Here is an 18,460-nt window from a genome sequence, read left to right on the forward strand (position 1 = left end):
TCACGCTCCACGTATTTGCTTGCATGTACTCCAAATTCATCTTTACCTGATTTGCTTTTGCTTCCTGTCTGGTTTTCCCATTTCTGAACTGTTCTTTACTCCAATTATGTTATACTCTCTCTCGCTCTCTCTCTCGCTCTCTCTCTCGCTCTCCCTCTCCCTCTCGCTCTCGCTCTCGCTCTCGCTCTCTCTCTCGCTCTCCCTCTCGCTCTCCCTCTCCCTCTCGCTCTCGCTCTCGCTCTCGCTCTCGCTCTCGCTCTCCCTCTCCCTCTCGCTCTCCCTCTCCCTCTCCCTCTCGCTCTCGCTCTCTCTCGCTCTCTCTCTCTCGCTCTCTCTCTCTCTCTCTCTCCCCCAATGTACATGGTTGCCCCATATGGATATTTCAGTCTGACACTCCATTGTTATGGTCCTGAAAGCTTGGTGTTGAACATTAGGACAGGAGCTAATCTACTTTTAACTTTAATAACTTTCATAGATTTTATTTGCAGAGATATTTATTTATTATAAGTATGAACCTGATTACCCTCCCACCAGAGTTTCTGCCTTTTCCTATTTATATCTCTATTGAAACAATCTTAAACAAATAAGAACCCCAACTGTGGCATCACTGATGGGTGTTTGAAGTCACAGCCAAGTGTAGGGAGTTTAAAAATTTCCTGGAACATATGTTTCTCTTTCCTGATGAAGGGCTAATGCCCAAAATGTCGACTCCCCTTCTTGGATGCTGCCTGACCTGCTGTGCTTTTCCAGTGCCACACGTTTCAACTCTGTTCAGGAGCATACTAGAAATAGAAGGTAACCTGGGCTAAAAAGAGTGAGAACATTAAAGGTAAGTAATATCAGTTGAGAAAAAGTTTTGAAGAAACTTGAAGGACTAAAATTCGATACATTTACAGACCTGAAGACCTGCAACCTAGGCTTTGAAAAGAGCGAGTGCAGAATTAGTAGATGTGCTGGCTATGATGTTCACAAATTCCTGTCATTTGGGAACAGTCCTATCAGATTGAAGTTGTCAAATGGAACACTGCTTTTCAAGAAAGGAGGGAGTGGTAAAATAGGTCAGTTTGCCTAACATCAGTCCTTGGAAAAGTGTTGAACTCTGCTTTTGAAAGAGTCTTAACAAAGCATTTAAACAAGTATGATATGTTGAGAACTAGTCAGCATTGTTTTACAAAAGGGAAATTCTGTTTGACAAATTCATTAAAGTTACTTTGATCTAACTTGTACGGTAGTTAAACAGGAACCAGTAAATGTAATATAAATGGATTTCTGAAAGGCGTTTGATAAGTTGCAACACAAAGTTAAGAAACAAAATAAGGACACATAGAATTGGAGATAATATATTAGTATGGATAGAGGATTGGTGAATGGGCAGGGAGCACAGAGCAGACATAAGGATGTTTTCGGGTTTGTAGGCTAGAAGCTATAGAATGCTGCATGCATCAGTGCTGTTACCTCAGCTATGTTCAAATTGTATTAATGGCTTAGATGAAGAGACAGAGATTAATGTATATTACTTGAGTGATAAAATCCAGAGTGGATTGTAAGCTTTTGAGAGAAAATGGTGAGGAAATCTGCAAAGAGATATGGACAGGTTGCGTGAGTGGGCAACAAGGGAGCAGATGGCCTGATGCATACCAATTTTAAGCATTGTGAATCAGCACCTTTTGTATTTGTTTGGAAAGGTACACTTAATACATTTGTGTGACATACAAATGTATTAAAAAGATATTCTCGACACATGCTATTGGGAAGCTTAATTTGCTGTTGTTTCATCCTACCATTGGGAAGCTGCTTTCTGACCTCTTGCTGAAGTGAGTGCCTGCCTTCGGCCTCCTTTCCCAGAAACTTCACAAGGTCTTGTTCTCTAAGGTTAGGAATGTAGCGATGTCGCTGATCTACATTGTGCAGCCAATAACTGTAAAGAAAGAGGTAGTCTCTGATCAGCCACATGCAATTCTCTCCCTTTCCCTTTGACTTCTTGTCTGTGTTTACAGTGGGAGAAAATATAGTCCTGTGAGTGGCTGTAAGGATATATGTTCATCAGATGGAATCAGTGCATTCAGTGATGACTAACAGGAAGATGCATCAGACATTGCAAAAGGATTGTAATAACTTGCAGTGGTGGATGGATAATTGGAATGCAAACAAATGTCTGGAAATTGAACAATGGATGCTCTTGTAAATTAAGTGGATCTGAGGAGCAATGTAATGGAATATACTGGACAGAGTGAAAGGAGGGTGATGTGCAATATACAATAGACTAGCCTTTATTGTCACATATACTCAATCAGTACCGTGAAAAGTTTATACATCGCCAATTACAGTGCAGACGTAGATACAAAAGCACCTAGACAGATTCTTTAGTTACAAGATCTTAGACAGTAGAGAAATAAGATGTCCAGCATTGCAGAAATAAAAGTTCAACAATAGACCACGTTGGCACCTAGCTTCCAGTCCATACCGGACCCTTGCTCCAGACCACACAGGCGACACACCACGTTGGGAGGCCAAAGGTTGCCACACTGGGAGGTTGCTGCAGGCAGCCGGGAGGCTACTGCACCAGATCGGCATGTTGCCATGCCACACCCGGAGGCTGCTGTGGGACAAGAGGTAGCCACGCCATGCCGGAAGGATGTCATGCCAGATTGGGAATTGTTGCTCGCCGGAGGCTGGGAATTGTCGCTCGTTGGAGGCCAGGAGTTGGTGCTGGAGTGCCAGAAATCATTGCTTGTCAGAGGCTGGGAGTTGTCAGACAAGAAATAAAGCACTAAGAGGAAGAAAAATAAAAGGAAAAAAAAGAACGGTGGAGCAGACGAGCTCTTGGTGGACTATCCTATTTTGCTAACATCTAGTTTCAAATGTAAGTTTTCAACGTTATGCAGCTTTCTTGACCCAACTAGGTAATTTAAAGTAATTCTTCCATTAATGTGTGCAGCTACATTTTAGTGATGATAGCAGCAGGTTCTTCTCCCTGTAGCTGGGGCAGATGATCTCCTTTTTTCGGTTCTTCTACACACCCAGCAATTATTTTACACAGAATGTAGAACATAGAAAAATACAGCGCAGTACAGGCCCTTTGGCCCTCGATGTTGCGCTGACCCAAGCCCACTTAACCTACACTAGCCCACTATCCTCCATATGCCTATCCAATGCCCGTTTAAATGCCCTTAAAGAGGGAGAGTCCACCATTGCTACTGGCAGGGCATTCCATGAACTCACGATTCGCTGAGCAAAGAATCTACCCCTAACATCTGTCCTTTACCTATCTCCCCTTAATTTAAAACTATGTCCCCTCGTAATAGCTGACTCCATACATGGAAAAAGGTTCTCATTGTCAACCTTTTCTAAACCCCTAATCATCTTGTACACCTCTGCCAAGTCACCCCTAAACCTTCTTTTCTCCAATGAAAGCTCCAATGTCTCAGCCTTTCCTCATATGATCTTCCTAACATACCAGGCAACATCCTGGTAAACCTCCTCTGCACCCGTTCCAGTGCCTCCACATCCTTCCTATAGTATGGCGACCAAAACTGCACACGTACTCCAGATGCGGCCGCACCAGAGTCTTATACAACTGCAACATGACCTCAGGACTCCGGAACTCAATTCCTCTACCAATAAAAGCCAGTACGCCATATGCCTTCTTCACAGCACTATTTACCTGGGTGGCAACTTTCAGAGATCTGTGTACATGGACACCAAGATCCCTTTGCTCATCCACACTACCAAGTATCTGACCATTAGCCCAGTACTCCATCTTCTTCTTACTCTCACCAAAGTGAATTACTTCACACTTACCTACATTGAACTCCATTTGCCACCTTTCTGCCCAGCTCTGCAGTTTATCTATATCCCGCTGTAACCTGCCACATCCTTCCTCACTGTCAACAACTCCACCGACTTACTTTTCATCCACAAACTTGTTCACCCAACTTTCTAGCCCCTCCTCCAGGTCATTTATAAAAATGACAAACAGCAATGGTCCCAAAACAGATCCTTGCAGAACACTGCTAGTAACTGCACTCCAAGATGAATCTTTACCATCCACTACCCTCTGTCTTTTTCCAGCCAGCCAATTCCTAATCCAAACCTCTAACGCACCCTCAATGCCATACCTCCGTATTTTTTGCAGTAGCCTACCATGGGGAGCCTTATCAAACGCCTTACTAAAATCCATATACACCACATCTACCGCTTTACCCTCGTCCTCCTCCTTAGTCACCTTCTCAAAGAATTCAATAAGGTTTGTGAGGCACGACCTGCCCTTCACAAAACCATGCTGACTATCCTGATCACATTATTCCTATCCAGATGTTCATAAATCCTATCCCTTACAATTCTCTCTAAGACTTTGCCCACAACAGAAGTGAGAATCACTGGCCTATAGTTACTAGGGTATCCCTACTCCCCTTCTTGAACAAGGGAACCACATTTGCTATCCTCCAGTCTTCTGGCACTATTCCTGTAGACAACGAGGACATAAAAATCAAGGCCAATGGCTCTGTAAATCTCCTCCCTTGCTTCCCAGAGAATCCTAGGATAAATGCCATCAGGCCCAGGGGACTTATCTATTTTCACCCTTTCCAGTATTTCCAACACCTCTTCCCTACATACCTCAAAGCCATCCATTCTAATTATTTGTGACTCAATATTCACATCGGCAACAATGTCCTGTTCCTGAGTGAATACTGACGAAAAGTATTGATTCAGTGACTCTCCAATCTCTTCAGCCTCCACGCACAACTTCCCACTACTATCCTTGACTGGACCTATTCCTACCCAAGTCATTCTTTTATTCCTGACATACCTATAGAAAGCCTTTGGGTTTTCCCTAATCCTACCAACCAAGGACTTTTCATGTCCCCTCCTTGCTGCTCTTAGCTCTCTCTTTAGATCCTTCCTGGCTACCTTATAACTCTCAATCGCCCCAATTGAACCTTCACGCCTCATCTTTACATAGGCCACCCTCTTCCCTTTAACAAGGGATTCCAATTCCTTATTAAACCACGGCTCCCTCACACGACCCTCTCCGCCCTGCCTGACAGGTACATACTTATCAAGGACACTTAATAGCTGCTCCTTGAACAAGCTCCACATATTGATTGTGCCCTTCCCTTGAAGCCTACTTTTCCAAGCCATGCATCCTAAGTCATGCCTCACCGCATCATAATTTCCCTGCCCCCAGCTATAACTCTTGCCCCGCAGTGCACACTTATCCCTCTCCATCACTAGAGTAAAAGTCACTGAATTGTAGTCACTGTCCCCAAAGTGTTCCCCGACCTCCAATTCTAACTCCTGGGTGGTTCGTTACCCAGAACCAAATCCAGTATGGTCTCACCTCTTGTTGGCCTGTATACATATTGTGTCAGGAAACCCTCCTGCACACATTGGACAAACACCGACCCAGCTACAGTTTTCCCAGTCAATATCTGGAAAGTTAAAGTCCCCCATAACAACTCCCTATTACTTTCACTCTTCTCCTGAATCATCCTCTCAATCCTTTCTTCTACATCTCTAGGACTATTAGGAGGCCTGTAGAAAACTCCTAACAGGGTGACCTCACCTTTCCTATTTCTAACCTCAGCCCAAACTACCTCAGATGGAGAGTCTTCATCCATCGTCCTTTCCACCGCTGTAATACTATCCTTGACAAGCAATGCCACAACTCCCCCTCTTTTACCCCCCACCTCTGACCCTACTAAAACATTTAAACCCTAGAACATGCAACAGCCATTCCTGTCCCTGTTCTACCCATGTCTCCGTAATAGCCACAAAATCGAAATCCCAGGTACCAACCCACGCTGCAAGTTCACCTACCTTATTTCATATACTTCTCGCATTGAAGTATACAAACTTCAAGCCACCTTCCTGTTTACAGGCACCATCCTTCGAGATTGATGCCATGTTCCTAACCTCTCTACACTCAAGGTCCTGTACCCTAAAGCTACAGTCCAGGTTCCCATGCCCCTGCAGAGTTAGTTTAACCCCCCCCCCCCAAAGAGCACTAGCAAACCTCCCCCCAAGGACACTGGTGCCCCTCAGGTTCAGGTGTAGACCATCCTGTTTATAGAGGTCCCACCTTCCCCAGAAAGAACCCCAGTTATCCAGATACCGGAATCCCTCCCTCCTGCACCATTCCTATAGCCACGCGTTTAACTGTTCTCTCTTCCTATTCCTCGACTCTCTATCACGTGGCACCGGGTAACAAACCAGCGACAACAACTCTGTTTGTTCTACCTCTGAGCTTCCAACCTAGCTCCCTGAAAGCCTGCCTAACATTCTCATCCCTCAAAGTTTGTGCGAAGATTTGTAGCTCGGGTGCTTGTTGTAGTGGTTCTGTTCGCCGAGCTGGAAGTTTTTGTTGCAAACGTTTCGTCCCCTGGCTAGGAGACATCATCAGTGCTCTGGAGCCTCCTGCGAAGCGCTTCTTTGATGTTTCTTCCGGCATTTATAGTGGTCTGTCCTTGCCGCTTCCGGGTGTCAGTTTCAGCTGTCCGCTGTAGTGATTGGTATATTGGGTCCAGGTCGATGTGTCTGTTGATGGAGTTTGTGGATGAATGCCATGCCTCTAGGAATTCCCTGTCTGTTCTCTGTCTGGCTTGCCCTATGATAGTAGTGTTTTCCCAGTCGAATTCATGTTGCTTGTTGTCTGAGTGTGTGACTACTAGGGATAGCTGGTCATGTCGTTTCGTGGCTAGTTGGTGTTCATGTATGCGGATTGTTAGCTGTCTTCTTGTTTGTCCTATATAGTGTTTTGTGCAGTCCTTGCATAGTATTTTATAAACTACATTAGTTTTGCTCATGTTGGGTATTGGCTCCTTTATTCTAGTAAGTTGTTGTCTGAGTGTGGCTGTTGATTTGTGTGCCGTTATGAGTCCTAGGGGTCGCAGTAGTCTGGCTGTCAGTTCTGAAACGCTCCTGATGTATGGTAGTGTGGCTAGTCCTTTTGGTTGTGGCATGTCCTCGTTCCGTGGTCTATCTCTTAGGCATCTGTTGATAAAGTTGCGCGGTATCCGTTTTTGGCGAATGCCTTGTGTTCCTCTTCCTCTTTTCGCAGTTCTGGTGTACTGCAGTGTGTTGTAGCTCTTTTGAATAGTGTCCTGATGCAGCTTCGTTTGTGTGTGTTGGGGTGGTTACTTTCATAGTTTAGGACTTGGTCTGTGTGTGTTGTTTTCCTGTGTACCCTTGTGGTGAATTCTCCGTTCGGTGTTCTCTGTACTATCACGTCTAGGAATGGGAGTTGGCTATCCTTTTCTACTTCTCTCGTGAATCGGATGCCTGTGAGTGTGGCGTTGATGATCCGGTGTGTTTTTTCTATTTCCGTGTTTTTGATGATTACGAAAGTGTCATCGACATATCTGACCCAGAGTTTGGGTTGAATTTGTGGTAGTGCTGTTTGTTCTAACCTTTGCATAACTGCCTCTGCTATGAGTCCCGAGATTGGTGATCCCATGGGTGTTCCGTTGATTTGTTCATATATCTGATTGTTGAATGTAAAGTGTGTAGTGAGGCATAAGTCCAGTAGTTTAAGTATGCCGTCTTTGTTGATAGGTTCCGCCTCCTGTTTTCTGTTATGTATGTCCAGTAGGTTGGCTATTGTTTCTCTGGCTAGGGTTTTGTCAATCGAAGTGAACAGTGCCGTCACGTCGAATGAGATCATGGTTTCTTCTTTGTCTACGTGTGTATTCCTGATGGCGTCCAAGAATTCCTGTGTTGATTGTATGGAGTGTTTGGATCCGCTGACCAGGTGTTTCAGTTTCTGTTGTAGTTCTTTGGCCAGTTTGCATGCTGGTGTCCCTGGTAGTGATACTATGGGTCTGAGTGGGATGTCTGGTTTGTGTACTTTGGGTAGTCCATAGAATCTGGGGGTGTTGTTGCTTTCCGGTTTTATTCTTCGTAGGTCCGCTTTGGTTATCTGTCCGTTTTTTTGTAGATTCCTTAGAGTGTTATTTATTCTATTGGTGAGTTGTGGTGTGGGGTCCAAATCCTTCATTTGATAGGTGTTGGTGTGTGCTAGTAGGTGTTGTGCTTTTTTGATGTAGTTGATTTATCTAGGATGACAGTCATTCTGCCTTTATTTGCTGGTAGTATGATTATGTTCTTATCATTTCTTAGTGCTTTCAGTGCTTCCCTCTCCTTGGTGTTGAGGTTATGTGTTTGTCTTTTTCATATCATCATAGGTACGACCGTTTGTCTCACTGTTTGTTGTGTCTCTTCAGTCAGTCCATTGTTCCTGAGTGTGCATTCCAGTGCTGCTAGGAAGTCTGCTGTCTTGGCGTCCCTGTGGTTGTAGTTGAGTCCCTTGGTCAGTATAGTTCTTTCCATGTCTGTGAGCTGTCTGTGGGAGAGGTTTTTAACCCAGGTGTGTGTTGTAGTGTCCTCTTTTTTGTGTGTTAGTTTGGCCAGTTTTTCTTTTAGTGCCGTTTTTTTGCGATGTGTAGTCCTGTTCTGTCCTATAGTGACAGCCTGTTCTATGGTCCGGGTCCATTCGTGATTAGCGGTCTTTGAAATTAACGACTATTGGCGCGCAATTTCTTGTTTGTATTTGTGCAGTCGGTTGTGAGCGGCTGTGATCATTACCTGGATCATCCTGAGTCCGTTCTGCTTGGCTGTTTCCCTGGCTTGTGGATTATTGACTGGTGGTCTGTACCTGACACGTTGTGGAAGGATTTGATTCTTTCGGCATTCGTGTAGAAACCGGAGTTGTTCATATGTTGCGCTTAGGCGGTTAGCGCAGGATTCCCATTTCCTGGCTTGTCTCAGCGTCTCTCGCCCGTAAGTGTTCAAAGTTTGTGCGAAGATTTGTAGCTCGGGTGCTTGTTGTAGTGGTTCTGTTCGCCGAGCTGGAAGTTTTTGTTGCAAACGTTTCGTCCCCTGGCTAGGAGACATCATCAGTGCTCTGGAGCCTCCTGCGAAGCGCTTATTTGATGTTTCTTCCGGCATTTATAGTGGTCTGTTCTTGCCGCTTCCGGGTGTCAGTTTCAGCTGTCCGCTGTAGTGATTGGTATATTGGGTCCAGGTCGATGTGTCTGTTGATGGAGTTTGTGGATGAATGCCATGCCTCTAGGAATTCCCTGGCTGTTCTCTGTCTGGCTTGCCCTATGATAGTAGTGTTTTCCCAGTCGAATTCATGTTGCTTGTTGTCTGAGTGTGTGGCTACTAGGGATAGCTGGTCATGTCGTTTCGTGGCCTAGCCAGAGAAACAATAGCCAACCTACTGGACATACATAACAGAAAACAGGAGGCGGAACCTATCAACAAAGACGGCATACTTAAACTACTGGACTTATGCCTCACTACACACTTTACATTCAACAATCAGATATACAAACAAATCAACGGAACACCCATGGGATCACCAATCTCGGGACTCATAGCAGAGGCAGTTATGCAAAGGTTAGAACAAACAGCACTACCACAAATTCAACCCAAACTCTGGGTCAGATATGTCGATGACACTTTCGTAATCATCAAAAACACGGAAATAGAAAAAACACACCGGATCATCAACGCCACACTCACAGGCATCCGATTCACGAGAGAAGTAGAAAAGGATAGCCAACTCCCATTCCTAGACGTGATAGTACAGAGAACACCGAACGGAGAATTCACCACAAGGGTACACAGGAAAACAACACACACAGACCAAGTCCTAAACTATGAAAGTAACCACCCCAACACACACAAACGAAGCTGCATCAGGACACTATTCAAAAGAACTACAACACACTGCAGTACACCAGAACTGCGAAAAGAGGAAGAGGAACACCTATACAAGGTATTCGCCAAAAACGGATACCCGCGCAACTTTATCAACAGATGCCTAAGAGATAGACCACGGAACGAGGACATGCCACAACCAAAAGGACTAGCCACACTACCATACATCAGGAGCGTTTCAAAACTGACAGCCAGACTACTGCGACCCCTAGGACTCATAACGGCACACAAATCAACAGCCACACTCAGACAACAACTTACTAGAACAAAGGAGCCAATACCCAACATGAGCAAAACTAATGTAGTTTATAAAATACCATGCAAGGACTGCACAAAACAGTATATAGGACAAACAGGAAGACAGCTAACAATCCGCATACATGAACACCAACTAGCCACGAAACGACACGACCAGCTATCCCTAGTAGCCACACACTCAGACAACAAGCAACATGAATTCGACTGGGAAAACACTACTATCATAGGGCAAGCCAGACAGAGAACAGCCAGGGAATTCCTAGAGGCATGGCATTCATCCACAAACTCCATCAACAAACACATCGACCTGGACCCAATATACCAATCACTACAGCGGACAGCTGAAACTGACACCCGGAAGTGGCAAGGACAGACCACTATAAATGCCGGAAGAAACATCAAAGAAGCGCTTCGCAGGAGGCTCCAGAGCACTGATGATGTCTCCTAGCCAGGGGACGAAACGTTTGCAACAAAAACTTCCAGCTCGGCGAACAGAACCACTACATTCTCATCCCTCTTCCTACCTATGTCATTGGTGCCAATGTGGACCACGACTTCGGGCTGCTCCCCCTCCCCCTTAAGGACCCAGAAAACACGATCAGAGACGTCACATACCCTTGCACCTGCGAGGCAACATACCAATCATGAGTCTCTCTCGCCCCCGCAAAACCGCCTATTTGTGCCCCGAACTATCGAGTCCCCAGTAACTATTGCTCTGCTCTTCTCCACCCTTCCCTTCTGAGCAATGGGGACAGGCTCCATGCCAGAGGCCTGAACCCCATTGCTTACCCCTGGTAAGTCGTCCCCCCCACAAGTATCCAAAATGGTATACTTGTTCTTGAGGGGAACGACCGCAGGGGGTCCCTGCACTGGCTGCTTCCTCCCAGTCCCCCTCACTGTCACCCATCTGTCTGCAATCTTTGGAGTTACTACTTTCCTAAAGCTCCGATCTATGACCCCCTCTGCCTCCCGAATGATCCTAAGTTCATCCAACTCCAGCTCCAGTTCCCTAACATGGTCTTGGAGGAGCTGGAGATGGGTGCACTTCCTGCAAGTGTAATCAGCAGGGACGAATATGGCATCCCTCACCTCAAACATGTTACAAGAGGAACATTGCACTGCCTTCACTTCCATCCCTCTAAAAGTAACCTTTAAAAAAACAATGTCTAAAGAATAAAACAAGTAAAATGCAGCACTTACCTGCTTACCACAACGGGTCTTATTATTAGGTTAGAGGAGGAGGGTAGGTGGGAGGCACTACCCCTGTAGTGCCTCGGGTTCCTCTCCTGCACACCTTTATTGGGAAAACCTACCCAGGTAAGCTCACGCTACACCAGCTTCCGAATCCGCTCCATGTATTTAAAAAAAACTTTTAAATTTAAACCGATAAAAAAAACTTAACCTTGACTACAAAGAGACACCGCCAAACAGCCCTTACCTGCTGTTTGCAGGTAAGGCGTGAATCATTAAATCAAGGCACAGTTTTGACTAACTAGAGTTCAGAATTAAAATTTCCAGTATCAGTATGAATTCCTAACTTCACTAAATGGCATCTTTGAATTTCCCTTTAAATAATCAAGTTGAGGTTTTGTCATGTGGTGCGTGCCACATCTATTGTCACATTTTGGAACTAATATTGAAATTGTGTCAAAACCAACAAGTAAAGCTTCTTGATTTCATGTCCACTGTTATCTCTACTCAGAAACTGACTATAGGCTGCAGTCAGACTTAAGATATTGGCAGCACTTAAGAGTTAGAAACAGGAGCAATCAAATGCATTTATACACTGTCTTTAATTTGATAAAGATTTCTGCAGAGTATTGCAAAGAAGTACGGAAGAACAGATACCAAGTCAAAGAAGGAACAATTATGATTGTGGCGAAAATCTTTGTTTTAATTGTTAGGTTTTAAAAACGAAGGACAGTCTTCTAATTAATGAAGTTAGAAACTGAGTGTCTAAGGGAGGAATTTCCAGACAATGATTTTTAACTCAGTTGAAAGCACTGTTGCTAAAGGATGTGAAGGACAAGGCTATAATATTGGAAGTAAATTTTAAATTTGAAGGATTGGGGAACTTGGAGCCAAGTGAGAAAGGTAATGAACCTTGGAGTGGGTAGGATAAAAAGATCAGCACATTGGAATTTTCTGAATTTTCTGTGATGAATGGAGGATGGTGAGATTAGCCAGTGGAGTATTTAAATTATTGAGTCCCATGGTAACAACTTCATTAAAAAGGGCATTGGTAAAATGTGGGCAACGATGGAAATGGAGTTATGTAGTATTACAGAGATGGACTAAGGAGATTTTTGTAATGGAGGTGATTTGAAGTCAATAACTGCATTTAAATGGAAAGCACTTTGGATGGTTTGAAATCATGATCAAATTGCACAGTTTTTAATCACATATACATGTATTGCCAGAAATAATCAAACGGGGAGATGTGGCCTTAAGTTGCTTGAACACTAGCCATTATTAGTTTGGACAGACAAGTTAGGACACACAAAAGTTTTGTCCCAACTTTTTTCAACTTCCCAGCACCAATCAAAAATATACTGTTAATTATGTACAACAGTTCAAATGTGGCCATGTACTGTGGTAGATAAAGGGTAAAAGAATTGTATACAAAAAATACAATATTTGAATTTTCAGTGAGTGACCCAACAAAAGTAACTTGGTTCACAGGCTAGCACAAAAGAAGATTGGTCTTCTGAAACAGCAGGCAGAAGAGGCCATGGAGAAAGAAGTAGCAGCACATCAATATCTGGCAAACTTGATTGGTCTTGCTGAAAAGACAGCTCATGAACGTGACCAACTTGTACATGTGGTAAGTAATGTTAAAGATTCCATCTCTACAGGTGATATCCTGTCAAATGCTTTTCATGATATCAATGGGGAGAGGGTCAATAGGTGGTTAGGATATTGGGATCAAACAATCTGGCCCATTCCTGTTTTTTTTAAAATCACAGTAACAGCACAGTGACTAAATGGTTAGCACTGCTGTCTCAGAGCGCCAGGGACCGAAGTTCGATTCTAGCCTCGGGCAAATATCTGTGTGGAGTTTGCATATCTCATCATGTCTGCGTTGGGTTCCTCGGGGTTCTCCGATTTCTTCCCACAGTCCAAAGGTGTGCAGGTTAGGTGGGTTGACCATGGTAAATTACCCATAGTGTTCAGGGATGTGAAGGGTGGCTAGATTAGTCATGGGAAATGCAGGATTATGGGGATAGATTAGGGAGGTACATCTTGGTGGAATGCTTTTTGGAGGTTCAGTGTGGACTCGATGGGCTGTTTCCACACTGTACAAATTCTCTGATTCTATGAAGACTTCATTACTCCTAAAACTTAAAATAAACTGCACTTCAACGTGTGGCATAGCAACCCTCTTTGTAGGCCAGAAAGAGCAGGGTTTATTTGATTTCTCCAGGCTGTAATGATGGCTTCAATCCTGCAATCTCCCTCCCTTCCCTCTTACCCTTATTGCAATCGCACCTGATTACTCCTCCTCTCAGGAAATCAAATTTAGCATTTTCAAATCTCTACATGAGTGTGTTTCCTCCTTTTCTCTGTAATTCATGTGCCTTACCTAACAGCTAATAATTTTTAAATGTTCTGACTTTGATTTGCTACACTTTTCCTGTTCCTTACATTCTACCACTTTAATGTATTATTTCAGACATCTAACCCTAGACTGCAGAAAGCTATTTCATGCTTTGCTATTTTACTTTTTCTTTTGGTGGCCAATGTTAGTAATCCAATGCACTTAGTTGTCTTCAATATCAGAGTCAATATTAGAGTGGTGCTGGAAAAGCACAACAGGACAGGCAGCATCCGAGGAGCAGGAAGACCGGTGTTTTGGGCAAAAGTCCTTCATCAGGACATTACTTATGAAGGGTTTTTGCCTGAAACATCGATTTTCCTGCTCCTTGGATGCTGCCCGACATGCTGTGCTTTTCCAGCACCACTCTAATCTTGACTCAGATCTCCAGCATCTGCCGTCCTCACTTTTGCTCTATCTTCAATATCAGTTTACAGAACATACAATCTCTTGTCTTATGGTACTTTTAATATAATTAATTTGCAGTTGGAAGAAATTCAAACCAGTTATTTAAGAAAATACCATTCTTCTTAAAACAGAGCATTTAGATTTAAATGTGTTCACATATTAAAACTTAGCTCCACTACCTTTTTGTGACTTTTCACCCTTTCCTTTCTTAAGAAGATTGAGTTGATCTTTTTAGCATGCATATCCTCAACATTGTTAAAGTTCAAATATTAATAATAATTATGAATATTGACATGTTTTATAACTGAAGCCATTAGCCTTGGTCAAAGCACTACCAAACACCCCTTTCCTCCCTCTAATATAGAAAAAAGGTTTGCTGGACAATGAGCAAAAATTTGTATACTTAGCCTTACTTAATTTGTTGCTGAGGTGAAATGTTACATTTCTACTCCTGTTCTACCTAATTTTTTAACTTTCAAATCTAAGGTTTTCCTCGTCTATATGACTGAAGCAGCTATCACAAATGGTTGGATTTTCCTACATAAATCTTTCTTGACTTAAAGTCTTTTTGACCTTTTCATATCATTTCATTCAAAATTTTTAGTATTCAAACCTTCATTTTTTCTGTGTCATTTCTACTACAGACCAAAAGCCTGACAAATGAGAAACATGGAGTTTTAAACAAGATTGTAGCAGGCAATGTGCGTTTGGGCAAGTTGGAGGAACAAGTAAAGGTATGACTTTGATTTAATTCAATCTAACTCTGTAAACTAATGTAAGATTATACAGATTTGTTCAATAACAGGAGTAGGTGGTGTCCCAGTTCGATATGACATTAATTGTGTTCCATTCTATGTGCTAAAACTTGTGTGACATATATGCATTTTAATATTATTTATATTTTAGATTGGAATTTTGAATTTAAACTTGTGGCATATGGGTTTTCTGTGATTCTGAAGGGGTTTATTGATTAACTTGTACTTTTGTAGCCTGGTGTAAAGAGGCTGAGAAAGATAGCTTTGGAGCCTAATGGGAACTTATTTAAATTAGGAGAATTTATAAGTGAACAACATGAACAGTATAGAGCATTAAGCTTTCAGATAGAAATTTCTGGAATTGTTTCTTTTTGGCTTGAGGAAAACACCCATATCTTGAAAGAAATGCTTTTGGCAATCTTTTTCAGCTGAAGCTGGATGTATAAAGCAGTTGCTCCTGAGAAACTGTGTGGAAAGTTATAGAAATGTGGATGTAGGTTTGCTCGCTGAACTGCAAGGTTTGTTTTCAGACGTTTTGTCACCATACTAGGTGAGCTTTTGGACGAAGCACTGGTGGGGTAGCCCGCTCTCTATTTATATATTTGGGTTTGCTTCGGTTGGTGATATTTCCTATGTGATGCCATTTCCTGTTCTTTTTATCAGGGGTGGTAAGTGGGGTCCAAGTCAACATGTTTGTTGATAGAGTTCCAATTGGAATGTCATGCTTCTAGGTATTCTTGTGCATGTCTCTGTTTGGCTTGTCCTAGGATGGATGTGTTGTCCTAGTCAAAGTGATGTCCTTCCGCATCTGTATGTATGGATACTAGTGAGAGAGAGTCATGTCTTTTTGTGGCTAGTTGATGTTCATGTATCATATTGGCTAGTTCTCTGCCTGTTTGTCCAATGTAGTGTTTGTTACAGTTCTTGCAAGGTATTTCATAAATGACATTAGTTTTGTTTGAAGCGGGCTACACCACCAGTGCTTCGTCCGGAGGCTCATTGAAGATGTTACCTAGTATGGTGACGAAACATCTAAAAATAAAACTTCCAGCTCAGTGAGCAAATCTACATCCAGAACTTCAACTTGAGCTATAAATTGTCTCAAAACTCACTAATAGTTTAGAAATATCAATAATTGTTTACCTTAGTGTAAGGAGTTTAATGAAAATTCAAGACCAGAAGTGCTTGTTAAAACCATGAATGGATGATTTGAAGCTGGCAACATCTCGGCTTAGTTACATAACAAATCAAGAAGAAGCTATCAGATTCTCAAGACTGGGGTAACTGAAGCCACAGCTAAGTCAAAATCCTATATGAAATAGAGAAAATTTCTCCCTGGTGTTTAAGTATATTGGAATTAATGGAGTTGTATTGTTACTGTGTGTTTCAAAGTCTTTATACATTTTTTAGTATGTGAATAGTTTGGTTTGTTCTATTTCATCTTCATTTATTTTGTGATAATTTTTTTTTGTTTGCTAACACAATCTGCAACATTGTGTGGTTATGTTTAGTGAGAGACCACTTCATTAAGCCATAAAACAAATGTATCAAGCTAGATTTCAGTCTAGGATCTGACTTGTCCAGTATAACCTCAGCTGGGGTCATAACAATGGTGTTACTAAGATAGTCCAACTGCCCTTAAGTTTAGCAAGATTCCTCAATAAATTATCAGTTATTTTTGTTATTAGTTTAAGAAAATGTGACCATTCTGTACATTGAAGTCAAGTAATTATTAGAATGTTTTAGAGGTTGTAAGAATTAAAATGAACTTTCAGTAGCTATGTATTAATGCTAATAAGTATTTGCAACTTTTATCAATTCTTTTGCTTGGATTTTGCAAGCTGAAAGTGCTCACAATCATTACCCTTTTGAAACAGGCAATAATTTCTGGAGTATACATACAATTTTTATCAATGCTTTGGCTTTGATTTTGCAAGCTGAAAGTGTTCACAGTCATTACTCTTCTGAAACAGGCAATCATTTCTGGAGTATGCATGCACAGCTAAATGTGAAAATTCTGAAGTTTCTGCAAGTGATTCTGTCATCCATCATGCACTTCATTAAGTTGTGACACGGATTTAAGTAGAAATGATTGGAGTGATAAAAGTCTGCCCTTTTATTGTATTGGTCTCACTTTAAAAATACCCCAAAAGGTCACACCTAGTTTAATGATGTATAACTGAGTTTTAAATGATGTATTAAATGTAGTTCATAATGACAGATGACCAACCTCACAGTACCTGAAAAACTAATTTTGTACTGTGAAATGTCAAGTTTGTCATTGTAACATCTTTATAAAAATCTCATTATTTTATTTTTGTTCTGATATTTCAGCTTCTACCTTAATTACATGTTTGTAAGTTTTTGTTGCAAACGTTTCGTCCCCTGGCTAGGCGACATCATCAGTGCTCTGGAGCCTCCTGCGAAGCGCTTCTTTGATGTTTCTTCCGGTATTTATAGTGGTCTGTCCTTGCCGCTTCTGGGTGTCAGTTTCAGCTGTCCGCTGTAGTGGTTGGTATATTGGGTCCAGGTCGATGTGTTTGTTGATGGAGTTTGTGGTTGAATGCCATGCCTCTAGGAATTCCCTGGCTGTTCTCTGTCTGGCTTGCCCTATGATAGTAGTGTTTTCCCAGTCGAATTCATGTTGCTTGTTGTCTGCGTGTGTGGCTACTAGGGATAGCTGGTCGTGTCGTTTCGTGGCTAGTTGGTGTTCATGTATGCGGATTGTTAGCTGTCTTCCTGTTTGTCCTATATAGTGCTTTGTGCAGTCCTTGCATGGTATTTTGTAAACTACATTAGTTTTGCTCATGTAGTTTACAAAATACCATGCAAGGACTGCACAAAGCACTATATAGGACAAACAGGAAGACAGCTAACAATCCGCATACATGAACATCAACTAGCCACGAAACGACACGACCAGCTATCCCTAGTAGCCACACACTCAGACAACAAGCAACATGAATTCGACTGGGAAAACACTACTATCATAGGGCAAGCCAGACAGAGAACAGCCAGGGAATTCCTAGAGGCATGGCATTCATCCACAAACTCCATCAACAAACACATCGACCTGGACCCAATATACCAACCACTACAGCGGACAGCTGAAACTGACACCCGGAAGCGGCAAGGACAGACCACTATAAATGCCGGAAGAAACATCAAAGAAGCGCTTCGCAGGAGGCTCCAGAGCACTGGTGATGTCGCCTAGCCAGGAGACGAAACATTTGCAACCAAAACTTCCAGCTTGGCGAACAGAACCACAACGAGCACCCGAACTACCAATCTTCGCACAAACCTTGTACATGTTTGTAAGTCCCAAACATTTATTTCATGTTCTGTACATTTTCTAACTGTGAAAATGTCAGTGCATTTTGCTTCTTGGTTTTCTATCTGTGAGAATACATCAATCTGATTAGTTGATGGCTATGGTTAATAACTTCGCTGGTGTTGGCACTTTGGGACCCCTTTGACTTAACACTAAGTTCAAAGTAATATCAAAAGGGAAAATCTTTGCCACAGATTTTGTGGTCAGCTTTACTTGAAGCCAGCGATGAGTTATATTACTTTACCAGTAACAACAAAATCTGGCCTTTTTGTTTTTTAAACATTTTCTTCAAGATACCAGCACAGAGGAATATTACAAGCTAACAAATGTAACCTGTTGGGGAGGGCACTAAGATAACGCAGCAGTGTACCCTTTTTCATTTATCCAGAG

General features: G+C 42.4%; 1 protein-coding gene across 1 annotated transcript in view; it reads left to right on the forward strand.

Annotated features, from left to right (window-relative positions):
• cep89 (centrosomal protein 89) overlaps window positions 1-18,460 on the forward strand; it is a 121,012-nt gene that overhangs the window by 67,363 nt on the left and 35,189 nt on the right. The window contains exons 17-18 of the mRNA XM_060837660.1: window positions 12,664-12,805; window positions 14,629-14,718. Of these exons, the coding sequence (XP_060693643.1) occupies window positions 12,664-12,805; window positions 14,629-14,718 (232 nt within the window). The remainder of the gene's footprint in view (window positions 1-12,663; window positions 12,806-14,628; window positions 14,719-18,460) is intronic.

This window comes from Hemiscyllium ocellatum, chromosome 17 (genome assembly GCF_020745735.1).
Source record: "Hemiscyllium ocellatum isolate sHemOce1 chromosome 17, sHemOce1.pat.X.cur, whole genome shotgun sequence".
In the NCBI taxonomy this organism is placed as follows: domain Eukaryota; kingdom Metazoa; phylum Chordata; class Chondrichthyes; order Orectolobiformes; family Hemiscylliidae; genus Hemiscyllium; species Hemiscyllium ocellatum.